This window comes from Bos indicus x Bos taurus, chromosome 19 (assembly GCF_003369695.1).
Source record: "Bos indicus x Bos taurus breed Angus x Brahman F1 hybrid chromosome 19, Bos_hybrid_MaternalHap_v2.0, whole genome shotgun sequence".
NCBI lineage: Eukaryota > Metazoa > Chordata > Mammalia > Artiodactyla > Bovidae > Bos > Bos indicus x Bos taurus.
Genome location: NC_040094.1, coordinates 44,998,650 through 45,017,620, shown reverse-complemented (window position 1 = coordinate 45,017,620; position 18,971 = coordinate 44,998,650). Strand labels below are relative to the sequence as shown.

The following is an 18,971-nucleotide window of genomic DNA, read 5'->3' as shown; positions in this document are numbered from 1 at the left end:
TGGGAGGCCTGGGAAGGGACAGAAGGTGTCAAACACCAGGTAAGACTCTCAAGTGAGGCATGACTGGGCCCTGCATCTCCTTCCAGGGCCCACTTATTTTTTGTTTTATTTTTAAGTCTTTTGTTGAATATGTTACAATATTGCTTCTGTTTTGATGTTTTCGGGCCAAGAGGCATGTGGGATCCTAGCTCCCCCACCAGGGATTGAACCTGCACCCCCTGCATTGGAAGGTGAAGTTTTAACTACTGGACCACCAGGCAAGTTCCCCCCACCACACACACTTGTTTTGTTTTTGCTTTTGTTAAGCTCCAGCTCTAGAATCCTTAGCTCACAGAGCTGGAAAAATCCTTAGACATCATCCATTGAATCATATTATTTTACAGATGAGCAAACTGAGGTCCAGAGGGGTAGCAGCTTACCTAGGCCCCTGTCTGTTGCTCTTCCCCCAAACATCTCAGCTAGTCAAGCATGATTATAACCTGGATGCTGGCCTGAAATTGGTTTCTTTTTGCCCCAAATCTGGAGGAGAGGGCCCTGGGAAGACAGCAGGAGAGAGAGGGGAGAAAAAGTGGTTTTTCCACCTATCCTTCTCAACCTCACCTGTTGGACCCTCCAAAAATGTCTCCAGCTGGAAGGAAGGACATCTAGTCCAACACTCTCATCCTACAAGAAATAGAGGCTCACAGAGATGAAGGGATTTGTCCAGGGTCACACTGGGAGACCTGGGCCATACTTAGGCATCCTGAGGGCAGTTTGCGTTACAGTTCTCTGTGACATGCCTTTTGCTTTGTGTCTTGGGGCACATGAATTGTTTGCCCTGAAATAAACTCATTTTTGGCTCTTGTGTGTTTGCTCAGTCGCTCTGTCATATCCAAGTCTTAGCAACCCCATGGACTGTAGCCTGCCAGGCTCCTCTGTCCATGGACTTGTCCAGGTAAGAATACTGGAGTGGGTTGCCATTTCTTACTCCAGGGAATCTTTCTGACGCAGGGACTGAACCCACGTCTCTCGCATCTCCTGCATTGGCAGGCAGATTCTTTACCACTGCGCCACCTGGGAAGCCCCTTGGCTCTTGGGCATATTGTAAATCACCCATGGGCAGGACTGAACCTTAAAGCATCCTGAAGGAATGAAGATCCAGCCTAAACTCTGAAGCCCAGCACTACTCTGGATGCCGTCATCACATCTAATTTGGGATTTTCAGAGGGTCAGAGCTGAAAGGGACCACAGAAAACAGCAGTCCAGTCCTGTCTCCCAGATAAGGACACCAAAGCCTAGAGGGACTTACCCAATAGCACACCGGGATGGAGTGATCCTGTGCTGTGCTGTGCTGTGCTTAATCACTCAGTTCTGTCTGATTCTTTTCAAACCCCATGGACTACTGCCCTCTGTCCCTGGGGATTTTCCAGGCAAGAATACTGGAGAGCGTTGCCATACCCTCCTCCAGGGGATCTTTCTGACCCAGGAATTGAACCAGGATCTCCTGCCATTGCAGGTGGATTCTTTACCAGCTGAGCTACCAGGAAAGCCCTGAATGATCCTAGGTCCCAGGTTTTCTTGTCTCCCATCCTGTTTTCTTATTTTTTGCCATCCCCAAAGTAACTAGTATTGTGCTGACCTCATGATTTTTCAATGAGGTCAATAAATTCTTACTGAATGAACTAAAAACAACATGTTTCTATGAACAAGTTGCCCTTGGTAATTGACAAAAGTGTTAAAGAATGCCTATTTCCTGTGATAAATATCTAGTAAATGTGTGTTGCATGAGTTTATCCACTTAGTTCTTCCTTGTTCTGTATTATTTTCCACTTGATGCTGTATTTAGGCACAGCTGTGGTGACTATTTCCCCACCAGGCAGTCTTTGGAGGCCAGCAGGGCCACCTAAAGTGTTGCTCCACTGGAGACCAGAATTGTAGGCTGGAATACTCTACAAGGGTTGCCCCAGAGCCTCTAGAATTCTATCCACGGATCTGGGTGAGAGTTTCAGGTGAGGGCACATTGGTACTGGGTGCCTCATCTGTTCCGCCAAACAATACTAACTTTATTTATTAATTAAAAAAAATATTTATTTGGCCGGACCAGATCTTAGTTGTGTGACTTGGAATCTTTGATCTTTAGTTGTGGCATGAGGAATTGGCAGCATTCAGTTGTGGCATGTGGGATCTAGTTCCCTGACCAGGGATGGAACCTGGGCCCCCTGCCCTGGGAGCATAGAGTCTTAGTCACTGGATCACCAGGGAAGTCCCCAGGCAATGCTGACTTTAGATGCTGGGTGAGTGAGAGAGGGTGGAGGAGATGGGGGTATCTGTGAGTTCCACAGCATCCACTGATTAGGGAGGAAGGCTGCCCTCTGTCTTGCTCCAAGAACTGGCCAGGACATTTCTGGTGACTTCCAACAGGAGTAGGAGCTCCCAGAGCCCTTGGCAGTGTTGCTCACCAGTCCTCATTCCTCTTCCCAGCCCTGATGCCTCCTTCTCAAAGTCCAATGGTGCTGCCAACCCGTCAGGTTATAGGTTAAACACCTGGCTCTTCTCCAAGATTAATGTCCTTCTACCAAGAATCCAAATTCACTACTGGGTCCCAGGGTCAGAAGTTTTCCAGTCAACTAGTTGATCTCTTCTGCCTCATCATTCTACATGGGGAATCTGAGGCACTGGTTAAGGAGACAACCTTGTAATTCCCATTTCCATGGTGAATGGTCCTGGCAATGGCTCACCTTAGGAACTCCTAGGGCTTCCCTGGTAGCTCAGCTGGTAAAGGATCTGTCTGCAATGCAGGAGATCTGGATTTGATTTCTGGGTGGGGAAGATCCCCTGGAGGAGATGTCTTGCCTGGGAAATCTTGCCTGGGAAATCCTATGGACAGAGGAGCCTGGCAGGCTACAGTCCATGGGGTCAGAAAGAGCAGACTTGACTAACACTTTCACTTTCACTGGTGGCTCAGACCGTAAAGAATCCACCTGCAATATGGGAGACCTGGGTTGGGAAGATTCCCTGGATGAGGGCATGGCAATCCACTCCAGTATTCTTGCCTGGAGAATCCCCGTGGACAGAGGAGCCTGGTGGGCTACAATACATGGAGTCACAAAGAGACGGACATGACTGAGCGACTAAGCACAGCACAGCACAGGGACTCATAACAAAAGATAGTTTTATTCTCTGTGAGAGACCTCTAAGATCCTTAAAGGTAGTTTCATTTCTATATCTCCAGCACTTTCTGTTTATACTCAAGAAACATAAGAAGAATTCATGGGGAAATATTTAATCCCACTTCAGCTCAGTTCAGTTCAGTTCAGTCGCTCAGTCGTGTCCGACTCTTTGCGACCCCATGAATCGCAGCATGCCAGGCCTTCCTGTCCATCACCAACTCCCGGAGTTCACCCAGACTCACGTCCATCGAGTCAGTGATGTCATCCAGCCATCTCATCCTCTGTCGTCCTCTTCTCCTCCTGCCCCAATCCCTCCCAGCATCAGAGTCTTTTCCAATGAGTCAACTCTTCCCATGAGGTGGCCAAAGTACTGGAGTTTCAGCTTTAGCATCATTCCTTCCAAAGAAATCCCAGGGCTGATCTCCTTCAGAATGGACTGGTTGGATCTCCTTGCAGTCCAAGGGACTCTCAAGAGTCTTCTCCAACACCACAGTTCCAAAGCATCAATTCTTCGGCGCTCAGCCTTCTTCACAGTCCAACTCTCACATCCATACATGACCACAGGAAAAACCATAGCCTTGACTAGACGAACCTTTGTTGGCAAAGTAATGTCTCAGCTTTTGAATATGCTATCTAGGTTGGTCATAACTTTCCTTCCAAGGAGTAAGTGTCTCTTAATTTCATGGCTGCAGTCACCATCTGCAGTGATTTTGGAGCCCAAAAAAATAAAGTCTGACACTGTTTCCACTGTTTCCCCATCTATTTCCCATGAAGTGTTGGGACCAGATGCCATGATCTTCATTTTCTGAAGCCATTTAAGCCAACTTTTTCACTCTCCTCTTTCACTTTTATCAAGAAGCTTTTGAGTTCCTCTTCACTTTCTGCCATAAGGGTGGTGTCATCTGCATATCTGAGGTTATTGATATTTCTCCCGGCAATCTTGATTCCAGCTTGTGCTTCTTCCAGTCCAGCGTTTCTCATGATGTACTCTGCATATAAGTTAAATAAACAGGGTGACAATATACAGCCTTGACGAACTCCTTTTCCTATTTGGAACCAGTCTGTTGTTCCATGTCCAGTTCTAAGTGTTGCTTCCTGACCTGCATACAAATTTCTCAAGAGGCAGATCAGGTGGTCTGATATTCCATCCCATTTACCAGATAAGAAAAAATCTGGACTCATCAGGGCCAGATGTGGTGAATTTTTCTAACTTCTGGGGCATTTGGCTATGGCAGGGACAAGGTGTTCATCTCAGAAACCTCCAGAGATTGGGGCTAGAGTGTTGAACTTGGGAGTCCAGTTACCCCAGGTCCTTTCCCTAGTATCTGGGCTATAGCCAGAGAGATCTGAGTTTGAATCCGAGTTCTTGCTTGCATGAATTCTGTGACTCTGGGCAAGATTCTCAGTCCCTTCATCTGTGGAATGGGAAGGGCTTGGCCATAAGACATATATTGACATCTATTGTACCTGATGGGAAGATTTTTCCCCATCTTCTGAGATCCTGAGAGAAAAATTCTAGAGTCTTCAATGTCCCTGAACCTGTATCTGCTATGTGTCAGGTGGAGTGCTAGGTGCTAGAAAGGCAAAAAAATATATATGATCTTAGTGTTTTTTCCAGGCAACTCCTACTCTGCTTGGGGAGGCAAAACATAAGCAGTGAAAAAGCAAAACTTCAACCTAACCTAACCACCCAAGAGATGTCATAGATTGCATAAGAATCACAGCAAATGGAGGACTTCCCTAGCAGTCCAGTGGTTAAGACTCCTTCTTTCAACACAGGGGGCATGGGTCTGATCCCTGGTGAGAGATCAAAGGTCCCACATGTCGTGTGGCTTGGCTAGGAAAAAAACAAGAATGACAGCAAATGGCACCATCATTATAGGACAGACACAAGAAGACCCCTGTCTTGGAGTGACATGGAATGACTTTTTGAGGTGGCCTTTCTGCTCAGAGTCCACAGTCAAAAACTGTTTTTCTTTAGGACTTCGGTGGTGGTTGTTCAGTGGTTAAGAATCTGCCTTGCAATGCAGGAGATATTGGTTCCATCCTTGGTTGGAGACCTAAGATCCCACAAACTGCAGAGCAACTAAGCCTGCCTGATGCAAGGAAAGATCCATATGACACAACAAAGAGCTTGTGAGCAGCAACTAAGACTCAACGCAGCCAAATAAATAAATATTTCAAAAAATAAGTTATCTTAAAAAAAAAAAAAAAACTGCTCACCTTTGCTTAATCATTTAATACTCCTCAGAGGAAGAGATGGACACTAATCCAATAGCGCTATAAATAGATGTATATTTACAAATTGTTATCAGGGTCAATGAAGGCATGCAACCTTAACATAACAAGAGGATCCAACTTAAAAGGACCAAAGAAGGCCTCTTACAGGAAGTTTTTTATATATATATATATTTTTGGACCATGCCCATGCAGCTTGTGGGATCTTTGTTCCCCATCCAGGGATTGAACCCAGGCCCTTGGCAGTGAAAGCATGGGGTCTTAAGGAAGTGATATTTAATTGAGCGCTATGGATGAATAAGAGTTAGCTAGGCCAAGAAGAGGGGAGGGGAGCATTTCAGAAAGAGAAAAAACTGACCACCCTGTGCAAAGGTCCTAAGGAACAAGAGACTAGCTTTTCAAGCTGTGAGAGAAAGCCACAACGGCTGAAGTACAGAGAGCTAAAGGAAGAGAGGTGAGGTGGGACCAGATCCATGTAGAAATTTCTAGGCTGTTTTTTTTTTTTTTTTCTTTTTCAAATATGAGGAGAGGACCAGCTGCAGCAAAATTATTAAAAATGAAGATTCTAGGCCCATCCCCACTGAAAAACAAACACTGTGACTAGGGTTCAGGAGTCAGCATTTTGAACATGTTCTTTAGGTAATTTGTGAGTACCCTAAAGTTTGAAAGCCAGTTTTCTGGGCCAGATACAGATTTTAGTGACAAAAATGGACAGCTTTTAAGCCCTCCCTTGATTAAATTTGTGTTCTGAAAAGGTCATTCTGGCTGTGGGAGATGGCTGGGATGATGCAGCGAGTGGACTGGCCAGGGCGGCGGCTAGAATATCTCAAATGAGAGATGATTTGACTTCAAAAAAGGGGTGGGGATGAAGATGGGTGAGACTTATTCATGAGCTACTTTGTAGGAAGAACCTTTTATTATTTATTATAGAAACATTTATATATTCACTTTTTCCGATCAGATAAATGATACATGATAGTTGCAAAATTTCAGATATACAGAAAAAGATAAAACAGGAAAGCAAAGGTAAATATTTTGGCATAAATTCTTATAGGCTTATTAATACACATTCATATTCAGACATATGGATGTAGTATGTAGTTTGTTGTTTATAATAATGGAAGAGGGAGGGACAAAAAAATAATGGAACAATTCTGTAGTACTTGTTTCCTGATTTTCAAGAAAACCACGTATCTTGAGCATCTTTTAAGGTCTATACAGATTTGTATCATTTTAAATGTCTGGATCTGGATGGGATTCCACTGAGTGGATGCGCCCTAGTTTATTTGCTAATCCTCTCCTGATGGATAGTTAGGTTGTTTCCAACTTTTCACATCATTAGAAGCAATCTCTTTCCTTCCGTACTCATTTTTGAGCACAGCAATGTTATTTCCTTAGGATACATTTTAGTTAGTGGAATTAGTGAGTTACTGAGTTGTAGAAGAGGATGGCACCGAAGCTAGGGACCGGAAGTCTTCCTTTTGAAGGCCTTGGACTGTTACAACCCTGTCCTGGCCTTTCCCAGTCTTTTTTTTTTTTTTTTTGGCTTGACACAGATTTAGTGTGTGCGGTCGGAGCTGGCGGGTTCGAGGCTTGTCCCAGACATCCACCCCCAGCATGGCCCCCTAGCTGGGGCCTCCAAGGCCCTCCCAGCCCCTAGGAATCCATCCCCAGGTCCCCTCCCCCACCGCGGGAGGGCGTGTTAGGGAGAAGCTTAAGCAGGCAATGATTGCACCATCCATGGTCTGAAAAGGAAGTGGAGGAAGCGCAGGGAGGAAAATCGTGCATCCCAAGGGCCGAGCCCCCAGGAACCAAACCCGTAATCCCGCAACGCTCCTTCCAACATTGCTCACAGGGCTCGGATCCCTTGCCTTCCTCCCCCTCCCCAGCCCAACCCTTTGCGGGTACTGGCCCTTTAAGAAGCTGTCACGGTGGCGTTGGTGGCCCCGCCCGGCGGGGAGGGCCAAGAAAGAGGGGAGGGGTTGGTGGCGGCTGAAGTTGAGGGGGGGGGGGGGTCTGGGTCTATTTTTAGCACTGGGCAGGGTCACGTGACGGGAGTGACGTCTCCGAATGTTGTTGTTGGTGGCGGCGGCGAGCGGAGCCGGAGGAGCCGCCGCAAAGATGGAGGAGCCGTCGAGGAGGTGCTGCCGCTGCTGCCGCCGCCGCTGCTGCCGCCGCCGCCCGCGAAGCCGGAGCTCGAGCCGCAGGGGGTGAGCGCGCCGCACCGGCCCCGATCCCTTCTCCCCCAGGCTCCCCGGACGCGACACAGCGCCCCCTCCTCCTGCCGTCGCTGCCCGCGGGCTCCCCGAGCGCGCGCCGAGCTCCGCGCCCCTCTTCCTTCCTCCCGGCGCCCGGGTGCCAGGCGGCGCCCCCCGGGAGCATCGCCAGCCCGGGAGCCGGGCCTCGGGGTTACTACCCGCGCCCCTCCCTGCCCCTCCCAGGCAGGGGCGCCTTCCTTACAGGTAAGGGAGGGGCCCGTCTTCCCGCGACCCACACCCCCAAATGGCCGGGAGACCGGCCAGGGCTGTCTGATTTGCCCTCTCCCGGGCGGCGCGCTGTGCGTTGCAGAGCGATTTGAGCCCTGCACCCGAATTCTTTGCAGACCCTTCTTGGACAGCCTTTCTTGGTACTCTGAGGTGAGGGGCGCCCCCACCCCACAGAGCTTCTACCCATACCTCGGAACGCATCCTTGATTTTGTGTCCTTGACTTACATGCCCGAGGAGGGGGCCGGTGGGCCCACCTTACTTCTCTCTCCCATTATTCGCACCCCCTCCCTAGTGAGGCGTTACTGCGTTTGTTCCCACCCTCTTCTCCCGTCTGACACCCTGGAGCCTGAGAGAGAGCTAGGAGATGAAAGCTACCCGCCTCCCCCCCCCCACACACTTCTTGTCTGGGGTGGATGCCCCCCATTTTTCATCCTGGGTCTGTGTGTCACAGAGGGAGGGGGCGCTGCCCGTGCCTTTTAACTTGGGGGGAGCTGCTTCCTTACCCCACCCTTCTCTGGGGTCCTGGGGGAGATGAGAACTGGCTGGGTAATAAGTAATTAATCTGGGAGGCTGGTTGGTGGGGGAGAAGAGGGGAAGGTGGGAGTGCCGCATTTTGGGGAGGAGGTGACCACCTGATACTCCCCCGTTGGCCTTCTGAGGTGAGGTGTATCCCTAAAGAGGAAGGGTGGCAGCTGCAGCTGCTTTGGGGTGCTCAAGAGACCCACCGCTCTGACAGTGACCACTGTGCTTCTGGGGCCTGGAAGTAGCTTCGGCGGTTGGGATAAGTGGGTTTGGTGGTAACTGGGTTCCAGGTCCAACTGGGAGGGAAGGATGGAGTCAGACCATAGGAACAAAAGGAGGCAGGGGATGAGAGATCCAGGAGTCTTAGCCAAAAGGACCCCTGACCGGTTTGCTTTGGAGAACTGGAGCCTGGAGATGGGTCCTGCCTTGGGCCTCTTCAGGTTTAGAGGATGTAGGCAGGAAGGGTCCTCCGTTTGAGTTCTAGGCGCCAGAGTTCCTCAGCCTGTGCTGGCTGTTGAGACGCTGGGCTGGGCTGGGCATGGTGGGTGAGCCATGTTGGGGGCTGCCTGCTTTTTCATTTCAGTCTTCCCTCCTTCCTCTTCGTCCTAACACAAAGCTTGGGGAGCTCTTGGTTTGCCTTCTGCCCCTTCTCTTGAAACCTCCCTTTGCTTTTCTCCCCTTGGACTTGATTGTGGGCTGTGTCCAGACAAGGCAGGCGGGGGGTCTCTAAGTTAGAGGACTGGGTCCCCAGCATCTCCACTCTGTCCTGGGAAGGTATGCTTGTGTGGGGCCGGAGAGCAGATACAGGGTGCAGTTTACTTGGGGGCAAGGATGGAGGGCACATGAGCTCTGTGCCAGCCTCCCCTTCCCAGTATACCCTCCTCTGTGGCTGGATGGAGTAACGGGGTGGGGGTGGGGGGGTGGCTGGCAGTATCACATGCCCCACCCACTCTAAGTAGCTGCAGAGACAAAGGTTTGCTTTCCCTTCCCTAGGGGTGGCATGTTAGCTGTGTGTTTAGAAATGGGGCCTGGGGATGTTGGGGGGGGCACGGGTAGTTTGTGTTTCTGCAGGGAGGAGGGGGGCAACAGCTATAGGAGCTGGGGGGAGTGCAGTTGGTGCTGAAGTACCAGCTGCTCTTTAATAATTAATTCTTCCTACTCACATCCCTTTGAGGAGGGATGTCTGGAACACGGCATCAGGCTCAGCCAGCCTGCTAGAGGACGCACTCCTCTTGGTGGGGGGTGGGGGGGAGACGGCGAGGGGGGGCGGTTCTTGGCATTTTTGGAGCACTGTCGCTTGCTCATGAATGAAAACCTGATGCAGCCCGTGAGGAGGCCTATTGTAGCCGACTTTGGCTAATTAAACTTTCTCTGCCTTTCTTCTCCCCCACCCCACCTCACCCCAGCCCCAGCCCCAGCCTTTTCTTGAATGGGGACCCTGTCTGGTACTGCTGGTGAGGGGGTATCCTTCTGCCTGAGGTTTTAGGGCAAACAGACCCGGTCTTCTGCCCTCTGCCTCATCCCTCCCTCCCCTCTCACCACCCCCCATCTTTTTTTTCTAGAAATAGCAGCCTCCCTCCATCTGGCTTGTGCAGATGCCTGGAGCTGCGTCTGAGCAGACAAACAGAAATGGGCCGATTGCAAAAATGAATTTGTCAGCCTGGTGCCTTTTTTCCTCCCCTGTCGCCCTCCCCCCTCCTTTAGTTTGGGCCCTGACATCCAAGTCAGCCACCCCTCCTGGCTCTGATCAGCCTCCAGGCTTCTGGTGGGCCAGCTTGTGGGAAGGCTCCAGGCTGGAGAAAGTGATCAACCAGGGCCCTGGTCAGGAGGGGTCAAGATGAGAGTTCCTTTGTGCCTTAGGATGGGATGTTTGGGCTCCTGGCTTTCTGATGAAGACTTTGGGGGCACATCTCAGACTGGGAGTAGTCTCACAGGATTTGGTCTGGACAGCTCACCTGGGAGGGGAGGGGTCCTTGGCCGGCCTCAGTGCTCAAGACTTGGGCCTGTCTTGAGCAGGGCTGGAGCTGGTGTGTTGGGAGAGGGAACTGCCTCGTGGTGGTGGAGTTCAGGTTCCTTGAGGGATGAAATACCTGTGGGGCTGCATTGTGAACTTGGGGCTTTTGAGGCAGCGCATCCTTGCCTGTCCCTCACTTGTCTGCCCTTCTCCTCCCACCCTCCACCGGAGATTGTATTGCCTCTTGAGTGGAGTGAGGCGTATCACCCTAGGGTGTTTTGCCCTTCCTTCCCCGGCTTAGCCATGAACTTGTAGGGTGAGATGCAGCTGGTTTTCTGCCGCCCTGGCTGGAGGTGGGAGGTGGGTTTGGATCCTGGAGTGGGACAGAGGTCTGACTGGAAGACAAGAGTTCTCAGGGGGTGCGGACAGGACCCTGGGGTCTTCCTGCTTGTGATGTCACGGAAGCCAGGCTGCTCACTGCTCCCGTGCAGGGAGCCACGGAGCTCTTGGTCCCCAACTGCCCCCCGCCCCCGACCTTCCTATATCAGTGGTCAGCAGTGAGTTTCTCCGGCTGAGGAGGGACCAGACAGCTCAGGTTTTCACCATTAAGCTCCCCTTTTCCCCCTTCAGCCCTTCCCCCCACCCCCAGTCAAATATCTATGCCTGTCCCCATGAACGATCAAAGTGAATGCTGCTTTGTTTCCCAGGGAGGCTTCCTGGGAGTGTTGGCAGACACTCTTTGCAGGTGGACGGGGGCCCAGGGGTCCTGTTACATGCGGTAGGGTGGGCCGGAGTGCAGCCTTTCAGAGCCCGGAGCCTCCTGGGAGTTCTGGGAGCCCCTCCCTTCCTCTTCTCTCCAGGGGTTGAGGACTGATGGGGGCTCAGGGCGGATCTTAACCTAGTTTTTGGCCAGTGGAGACTCTGCCGCTCCTGAGAGCCCTGTTGTGGAGGTTCCTTTCACTGAGGAGACGGGCTGGGTCACTCGGGCTGCTGGGAATCGTGGGAAATTCTGAACCTGTGTTCCCCAGCCCACGGGAAAGGGTGTGAGCAGGACCGGGCGCCAGCCCTGGGGTGGGCATGGGCTGAGCTGTCTGCCCACGCGGGCCCTGCCAGGGCACCAACAGCCCCACCTGCTGCATTCCTGAGCTTGGCCCCAACCCTGCACAGCCTCTTCTGACCTTGCCCTACACCTGTGCCTGCTGGGAGCCATTCAGCCCCTTCTCTCGGCCTACTCCCATCTCCCAATCTGAGCGCACCTTTCCCTGGCTACCGAGTCAGGGATTGGTTGGCTTTGTGACCTTTGTTTTGGTTAAGCCTGTGCCCCCTCCTGTTGCCCTTTCCATCGTGACATCGTCCGGGCACAAGACAGTGTAGAATGCCAGCTGGGGAAGGCTGGGCTCCTGAGATTCACCAAGTCAGCTTTGTCGATGGGCCCCTTCCTGCTGGGATTGTGGTCCTCCCTCCGAACCTCCTCCCAGTGCCTGCCTTCGTTTTCCCTGCAGGGGCTGTTCCAGGCATTAGACGTAGAGAGGTCTGTGTGACTCTGGTGCTGGAGAGTGGGCTACCCTGACTTCCTGCTTCTTCCTGTGAGGCTGGGCTGGCGAAGGGGAAGGAGAGGCCTGGTGGGTTCTCAACAGTCCCTTGGCCAGTCCCAGGGGGCAGTAGAAGACTTGAGATCTTCCTAGTATATGTGCAGTACACCTGTGTGTGTGTCAATGTTTGTGTTCTTGTATCTCTGCCATGGCTGAGTCCTGGGCTCCTCGGCCCCGTATGGACCTCATGCCTGGCCATCCTTGATGAGAATGCAAAGTTTACCAAGAATTAATCCGGACAGGAGGTAGGCTGTCCAGGGGCAGAAGTGACTGCCTCTTCCTAGTTTTGGGAACAGAGTTAGGGTTTAAAACTTGGGCCCTGCCTATTGCTTCCTGTTCCCTCCATTTCACTAGGTGTTGGAAGGCCTGCCTTCGTTTGGAGAAAAATGAATGAGATCATGTCTAGGGTGGATCATGAACTCTTTAGGGATGGGCCCAGGTGGGTGCGTGTATAGTGTCTGAAGCTTGAGGGCTAGCTGTGGGGCCAGAGGGGGTTGGGGAGCTGGAGGAGTGGAGACAGTTGGCAGACACATGGTTCTGTAATACTGGGACATCCTCTCTTACTCTACTGGCCTCAGCAGGCCTGCTGCTGGGTCTCTTGGTGTCTTTGTACAAACTGGAAAACAGCGTCCCTTATTCTGGGTGGATTCAGCCTGTGTAGCTTGGCAGGCAGAACAGAGGCTGGGTTTCAGACCTCGTTGCGTGGGGCACAACCTATACAACACATGCAAGGCCCTGGGTGCAGGCCTTGGACCCCTAGTCCAGAGGGCACCGGATGTGGGATAAATGTGTCCGTCTTTCGAAATTCTTAGAAACAGCATGGTTAATGGGTAGAGAAAGAGCAGTTGTTGCCCTGTTTCTCTGAGGGCAACCTATTGTTGAATGGGGGAGACCAAGACAGAAAGAAGCACGTGGCGTTTTCAGGGTTGGGTGACGTCAAGGTCCGGGAGTAGGGAGAAGATGAGCACCAAGCTCAGGCTGTGGGGCTGGAGGACCAGTCTCGCCCTTAAGTTCTTTGAGGGGCTCCAGATCAGCCCTGCGTCTCTCCACTGCCCTGGACAGAGTTCAGAAGCCTTCCTGCACTTTTACCTTGGCGCATACCCTATCCCGCATTGGGCACCCTTGGGAGTCTCCAAGGTGTCCCCACCTGACAGTGGACATGGTCACCTGAAAGGGAGTTTGGATGTGGTTACCGTAGCCATTTCCCTTCCCATGAGAGCCGGCAGTCTCACCAGTTAGAAAGAGAAGAAACTAGGTCTGGTCCAGTGCTGTGCTGCTGGGCAGGTAGCCCTCCGTCTGTTCCCTAGGTGTAACTGACAAGCTCCAAGGTCTCCCTCCACCCTCAGGTTCCTGAGTTGGGGCCCGCTAACCCTGCTCCATCTCTCCCCAGGAATGCCGTTCTGAATGCCTGACTGCCTCGCCCCGAAGGATGGCCTCGGATGGGCGTTAGAGGCACAGCGGCCCCGGGCTCCTGTCCCGTCCGTCTGTCTGTTATCGTCTGTCTCTCTTGACATCACCGCAGCTCCACCCCCTCCCGTCCCAGCCCCCAACGCCAGCTTCCTGCAGGCCCAGAGCCGGCATGAACTCTCCCACCGAGTCGGGTAAGAGTTGGGAAGCTGGAGAAGGCACCTGGGGTGGCTTTGGATGTAATGGGCTGTATGGGTATATCCACCCCAGGCCAGCTGATCTTCAGGGTCTGAGCCATAAGGGAATGAGGGGTCAGCAGTGGAGAAGCATAGTGAGAAAAGGACAGAGGCAAGCCTGGAGTGATTGACTAAGGGGTAGACCTGAAGTTGATGGGTTGATGGTCCAGCCTAGCCCTGGGAGGGCATGGGTCCAACTGTGATCCCAGGCTGGCCCTCTTGACTCAGGGGCTTTCAATTCCATGCCACCCTGCCCCTGTTCACCGAGACAGGCAGGGGTAAGGGGGCTGTGTGCTCTTGAGCCCCTCTGGGAGGTCTGGGGATAATGTTGGAAGAAGTTCCCTCTGATAGCTGAATGCCCAGCTTCCTTGTCGTGGTGGTGTCCTTTCTTCTGGCTGAAGTTCCATACTTTTTTCCATACTCTGTGTTCCATACTCTTTTTCTTGGTGGAGGTTTGCAAGGCCTCCAGCCTTAGCCTGTGCTGGGATGAGTGGCTTTGGGGTGAGGAGTGGGCAGTGACACGTTGGCAGAGGAGACTTGGCTCTCTTCTTTGAGTCCAAGTAGACATGCCCTGGACAGGGGAGATTCTTAATTTGGGGTCTCCAACTCTGAGATTTCTTATTCCCCTCTGCTCCTAGGAGCCTGCCTAGTGCTGCCAGAAATAGTCTGTGGGTGGGACTCCAGGCAGCTTTGTGCACGGGTGAGTCTGGATGTCTGCCCATGTGGTTGTGTCCAAGCAGCCTGAGCTGGACCCTCAGGGGTTTCACAGGGGGGTCATGGGTCAGTGTGGTCAGAGTAATAACTGCTTTCCCTCCTTGGCTGTCTCCTTCGGCACAGACTTAAAAGGGTCAGAGTCCATCTTGCTCAACTTTAACCACCACCCCCCCCCCCACCCCCCAAGCCCTTCCTAGTACATCTTTTTCTACAGGGGTGGGAGATACCTTTCATTCTTTTAGAGACAGGGAAACTAGGGCCTGGAGACTGAAACCAGTTAGCAGGACGGTGCAAAGCAGGATCAGGGAGGAGTCGAGGCCCATCTCATTCCCCGTCATCATCACTGTGTTCGATCTGGTGGCTTCCTGTCGTGAGGACCGCGTGCTGGTGACGTGTGGCCCTGACCACAGTCCCAGGGCTTCCAACAGATTCAGGGAAGCCAGAAGCTGGTGGGATTGGTTGGCTTTGTGACCTTTGTTTTGGTTAAGCCTGTGCCCCCTCCTGTTGCCCTTTCCATTGTGACATCGTCCGGGCACAAGACAGAGTAGAATGCCAGCTGGGGAAGGCTGGGCTCCTGAGATTCACCAAGTCAGCTTTGTCGATGGGCCCCCTTCCGCTGGGATTGTGGTCCCCCCTCCGAACCTCCTGCTAATGCCTGCCTTCGTTTCCCCTGCAGGGGCTGTTCCAGGCATTAGACGTAGAGAGGTCTGTGTGACTCTGGTGCTGGAGGGTGGGCTACTCTGACTTCCTGCTTCCTCCTATGAGGCTGGGCTGGTGAAGGGGAAGGAGAGGCCTGGTGGGTTCTCAACAGTCCCTTGGCCATCTCAGCTGGATGCTGCCCCTCGCAGGGTTGGTTGTGCCTAACAAGAGTGCCAACTGAGCTACAACACTGACCTGTTTGGGAGCCATATCTAGGCACACCAGGCCTGGGGTCTAACTGGTGGCCAGGGGAACGGGAGCTGGCCAGAGGCATCTGTTGGTGGCTCCAAAAGGACATTTTCCAGCTTTGGGATTTTAGTGCCTTACAGTGAAAGGCTAAGACGATCAACCTCGGCTGGATCAGGTCAGAGGGGTTTTTCTAGATGCAGGTGGGCTGAATCTTCCATGTAGCCGTTTGTCCCAGAGCTGGCAGGGGCTTGAGGGGTCCATCAACCTTGAGCCTGGCCGAGAGGGGCCCATCGAATTGGCCGCGCCTCCTGGCTGGCTTTCTCGCTCCCCCCAGCAGGGGGAGATGCCGTCTGCTTGTGTTCAGCAAGGAAGAAGAAGGACAGGGGGCCAGAGTTTGGAAAGCTGGTTTTAGGACTGTTGCCAGGCTCAGACTGGGATCATTCTTCAGGGGCAGCGTCCCGAGGCCCTTCCTACTGAGTTTTTCCAGGGCTCCAGGCCTCCTCTCCCCAATGTGGAGTTCTAGCTGCTCTGACTGGGGGAGTGAGCCAACTTCTGCACAGCCTCCCCCATCGAGGGGCCCAACATCTGCCATTCCCAGAGCTCAGGGTGTCATCTGGGCTGAGGCTGCGGGTGCTGGGCACCTGGCAAAAGCCTGGAAACTGCTTGCTTGAACTCCATGCAAGTCCAATGAAACCACGAGTTGTAGTTGGTGTCCCTCGAAGGGAGCTTAGGAACAGCGTGAAGCCACAGGCCTGGGGCTAAAAGTGGGGATGAGGAGAGTGGTTAGTTCCCCAGATCTCTGAGCACCCCACCCTCTCCCAAGTCCCTGAAGACTCACCCCTCTCTTCCTCAGGACTCAGAAGGGCAGGCCTGGGTGAGGGGCAGTTTCCCTCCTTTGGTCTCAGGGCAGGAGCTTTCCTGTTTGGAAAAGAAAAGTAGGAGATGATCCATCCCTGCCCTCATAGCAGACAAGTTAGTGAGAAAGCGTCTTCCAGGTGAGGGGTGGCAGGTGGAGATCTCGAGAGATTTACTTCTGGGGCTCCCCAGTCTTCCCTGGGGAGTGGGAGCTGATCCACTTCCCTCTGGGCTGGGCCAGATGCCAGCATCTGACCTGATTTGCCTCTTTTGCAGTCCTGGGAGGACAAGCAGAGGCCGTTGATGGGGCTGCCCGCTTCCCTGAGGAGGCCACTCCCTGATATCTGGCTTCTCTTTAGGCACCGGGAGGCTTGAGGACTGAGGCTTCATTTTCACTCCTGCTCCCATCAGTGGGTGTGAAGGACTGACAGGATGTGCCCCCTGCCAGCCTGGAGGAGCTATCCTGGGGCCTGGGCCCACTCTGGTCCCTCTCTGCCCTGTCCTCCGTGCTGTGGCCAAGAGGCGTGGGCACTGGGAAGGCCCGCCTCTTGAGCCAGTCTAGATGGCTACAGGGCCCCAGGAGGCGGCGGCCGGGTTCCTTAGCCCCAGCGTGGGAGGGAGACAAGCTTCATGACAATACCTACCTGCCCAGCACCTCCCAGCTCGCTGCACACTTTCTCTCCTTCCCTTTCCCGGCTGCCCCCTCCTTTCTGGGTGACCAGAGAAACTGGGGCATAGGCGTGGGGTGGAGCCAGGAACCTCGGCGTCCTGCCTCCCAGCCTCAGGCTCAGCCTCTGCCTCTGTGCCGCCGGGGAAGGAAGAGAAAGTGGGTCACAGGCGTCATGGGGCAGGGGTCTGGGAAGTGGACTCTGGTGTCCCTTCTCCACTTTGATGCCCCCTGGCATGCCTCTGAACTCACTGTAGATTGAGATCAGCGCCATCCTCCCCTGTCCCACCATTCCAAAGGGATTGAAGGCTTAGCATGGAATAGTCGGAGGAGGCAGGGTCAACCCTGAGGGGATGTGGAAGATGCCACAGTAGGTGTTCACATTTTTTCTGGGCTGGGTCTCAAATGAGAGGGTTTAGCCAGCACCCAGCATGGGACCTGGCATATGGCGGCTCCCGGGCCATGCTGACAGGCTCCAGCATGACTGACTCCGAGGACAGGAGAGAACTGGAGGGCAGGCAGGCCTGCCTCCAGGGCCCCATGGCAGCTTGCATCCTGCACTCCCCCCACAGCCCTCGGCTTTTATACTCTGCACAAAGCAGATTTCACTTTCTTCCTTACAGTCAGGGCCCCACCCCGGCCTTTGGGCCCAGAAGATGGGAGCCTTCGCAAGCTCAAGGAACCACTTTAGGTTCTCCTTCTCCACATTTAAAGGGTTAGGAGGCCTGAGCCCAGCCTCTGAGGGAGGGAGGGAGCAAATGAGGTCATGGTGGCTCTGGAGGGGATGGTGCCTGCTTTTCATGAGGCTACTGTGAGCCGTTCTTGGTGGGTGCTCTGTAAGATCGGTGGGGTGACACATGCACGGGAGAGCTGGGGAGGGGGCATGGAAAAGAGACATGAACCCGGAGGAGAGGAGCTATAAAGCAGGAAGGATTGAGGTTAGACGTTAGGAAGATGTTGCATCACTTGAACCTTAGAAGAAAAAAAACGAAACTTGTCCCCATCCCAGGCCTCCTCTCTTATTGCCCTGAAGGATTCTGGGAACTATGCTGAGGATCATCTGGCTGTGTCTGACACTTTACTTCCCACTTCAAGCTGTTGCTGAAAGTCATAGCAGTGCTGGGAACTGCCCTGAAACCCTGGCTCTGGCCACCTCTGGGTGCCCAGCCTCCCGGGGGCTCTCAGCTTCCCTAAACAGGGAGCTGTGTTTCCTTAGGGTTCTGACTGCTCCACGTTCCGGGGGCCCTGCCTTTTGAGTCATTGTAACTGATGATTTCCTCTCTTCCAGAACAGGGTTCCCCTACCATACTCTCCTGTGCCTGGGGCAGGCAGAGAGAGAGCCAGGACAGGGCTAGCCAGCCCTTCTGGTTGCTTTCAGCGTGGGTGGGTGGAGTCTTGGCTGGGATGGGCTGCTGCCCCCAGCTTTCTGGGCTCCATCGAGACTGCTGCCTGTCACCCTGCTGAGGAGACCTTGACCTTCCCTCCCCTTGCTTTCTGGGAAGCCTGGTTGGCCAGGATGAGTTTGGGGTGCATTGTGCCGAATGGAGTCCCCAGACTTACTCTGAAGTGTCCACCAGCTCCAGACCCCTGTGGGGAACACTGCTCCATCACCAGTTTTCTGGAGTCTGTCCTGACTAAGAAGCTGAGGCTCAGAGCTTTCTTTAGCTCCTGTTAACCTCCAGCTTCCCTCATACCCATCTTACCCGCCAGTCTAGCACCTGGGACAGCCCACCTCTGCCCCTTCCCCATCCATGTGATCTCTCCACCTGAGGGCAGGAGGCCCCTTTGCTCTCCCCAGCTGGCAGGAGCCACATCTCTCGTGTCCTTGGTTGGCCAGCTCCTCCTGGGCTCCCGACGGGAGGGTGAGGTCATCCAGTCCAGGGAGAGGACAGGTGTCCCTGGCTCCATGCCTAGAGTTGGGGGCAAGGAGGGGCCAAGAGGGGGCTCCAAAATAGCAGCTGTGACATCAGGAAGGGGGAGGGGGACACAGACCCAGGAATAACCAGGCTATTAAAAGGCTCCAGTGAGGTCAGGGGGCCAAGTGGGATCTCTGTATCAGTGGGAGGCACAACCTCAGGAGAAGGGATGGGCCAGCAGTGGGAAGCGTAGGTGGGGATATCACCAGTCCTCATGGCACACCAGTCTTAGGTCCCAGCAGGGCCTCAGGAGCGGGCCCTGCTGTGCCACGCCTGAGGCTGATGGGGAAGGGCTGGATGCTGGCAGCCCCTCAACTCTTCTTACAGGGGCTGCAACCCCAGGTCT

General features: G+C 53.5%; 1 protein-coding gene across 10 annotated transcripts in view; it reads left to right on the top strand.

Annotated features, from left to right (window-relative positions):
* The first annotated feature begins 7,445 nt into the window (after window positions 1-7,445).
* HDAC5 (histone deacetylase 5) overlaps window positions 7,446-18,971 on the top strand; it is a 37,245-nt gene continuing 25,719 nt past the window's right edge. For 4 of the 10 annotated variants that reach the window (XM_027517125.1, XM_027517124.1, XM_027517120.1 and 1 more), the window contains exon 1: window positions 13,425-13,543. In XM_027517125.1, the coding sequence (XP_027372926.1) occupies window positions 13,522-13,543 (22 nt within the window). In that variant the 5' untranslated portion in view covers window positions 13,425-13,521. Of the gene's footprint in view, window positions 7,598-7,828; window positions 7,850-13,332; window positions 13,544-14,223; window positions 14,286-18,971 lie in introns of those variants that run through there. The other 6 variants (XM_027517118.1, XM_027517119.1, XM_027517116.1 and 3 more) reach the window with 4 other exon arrangements.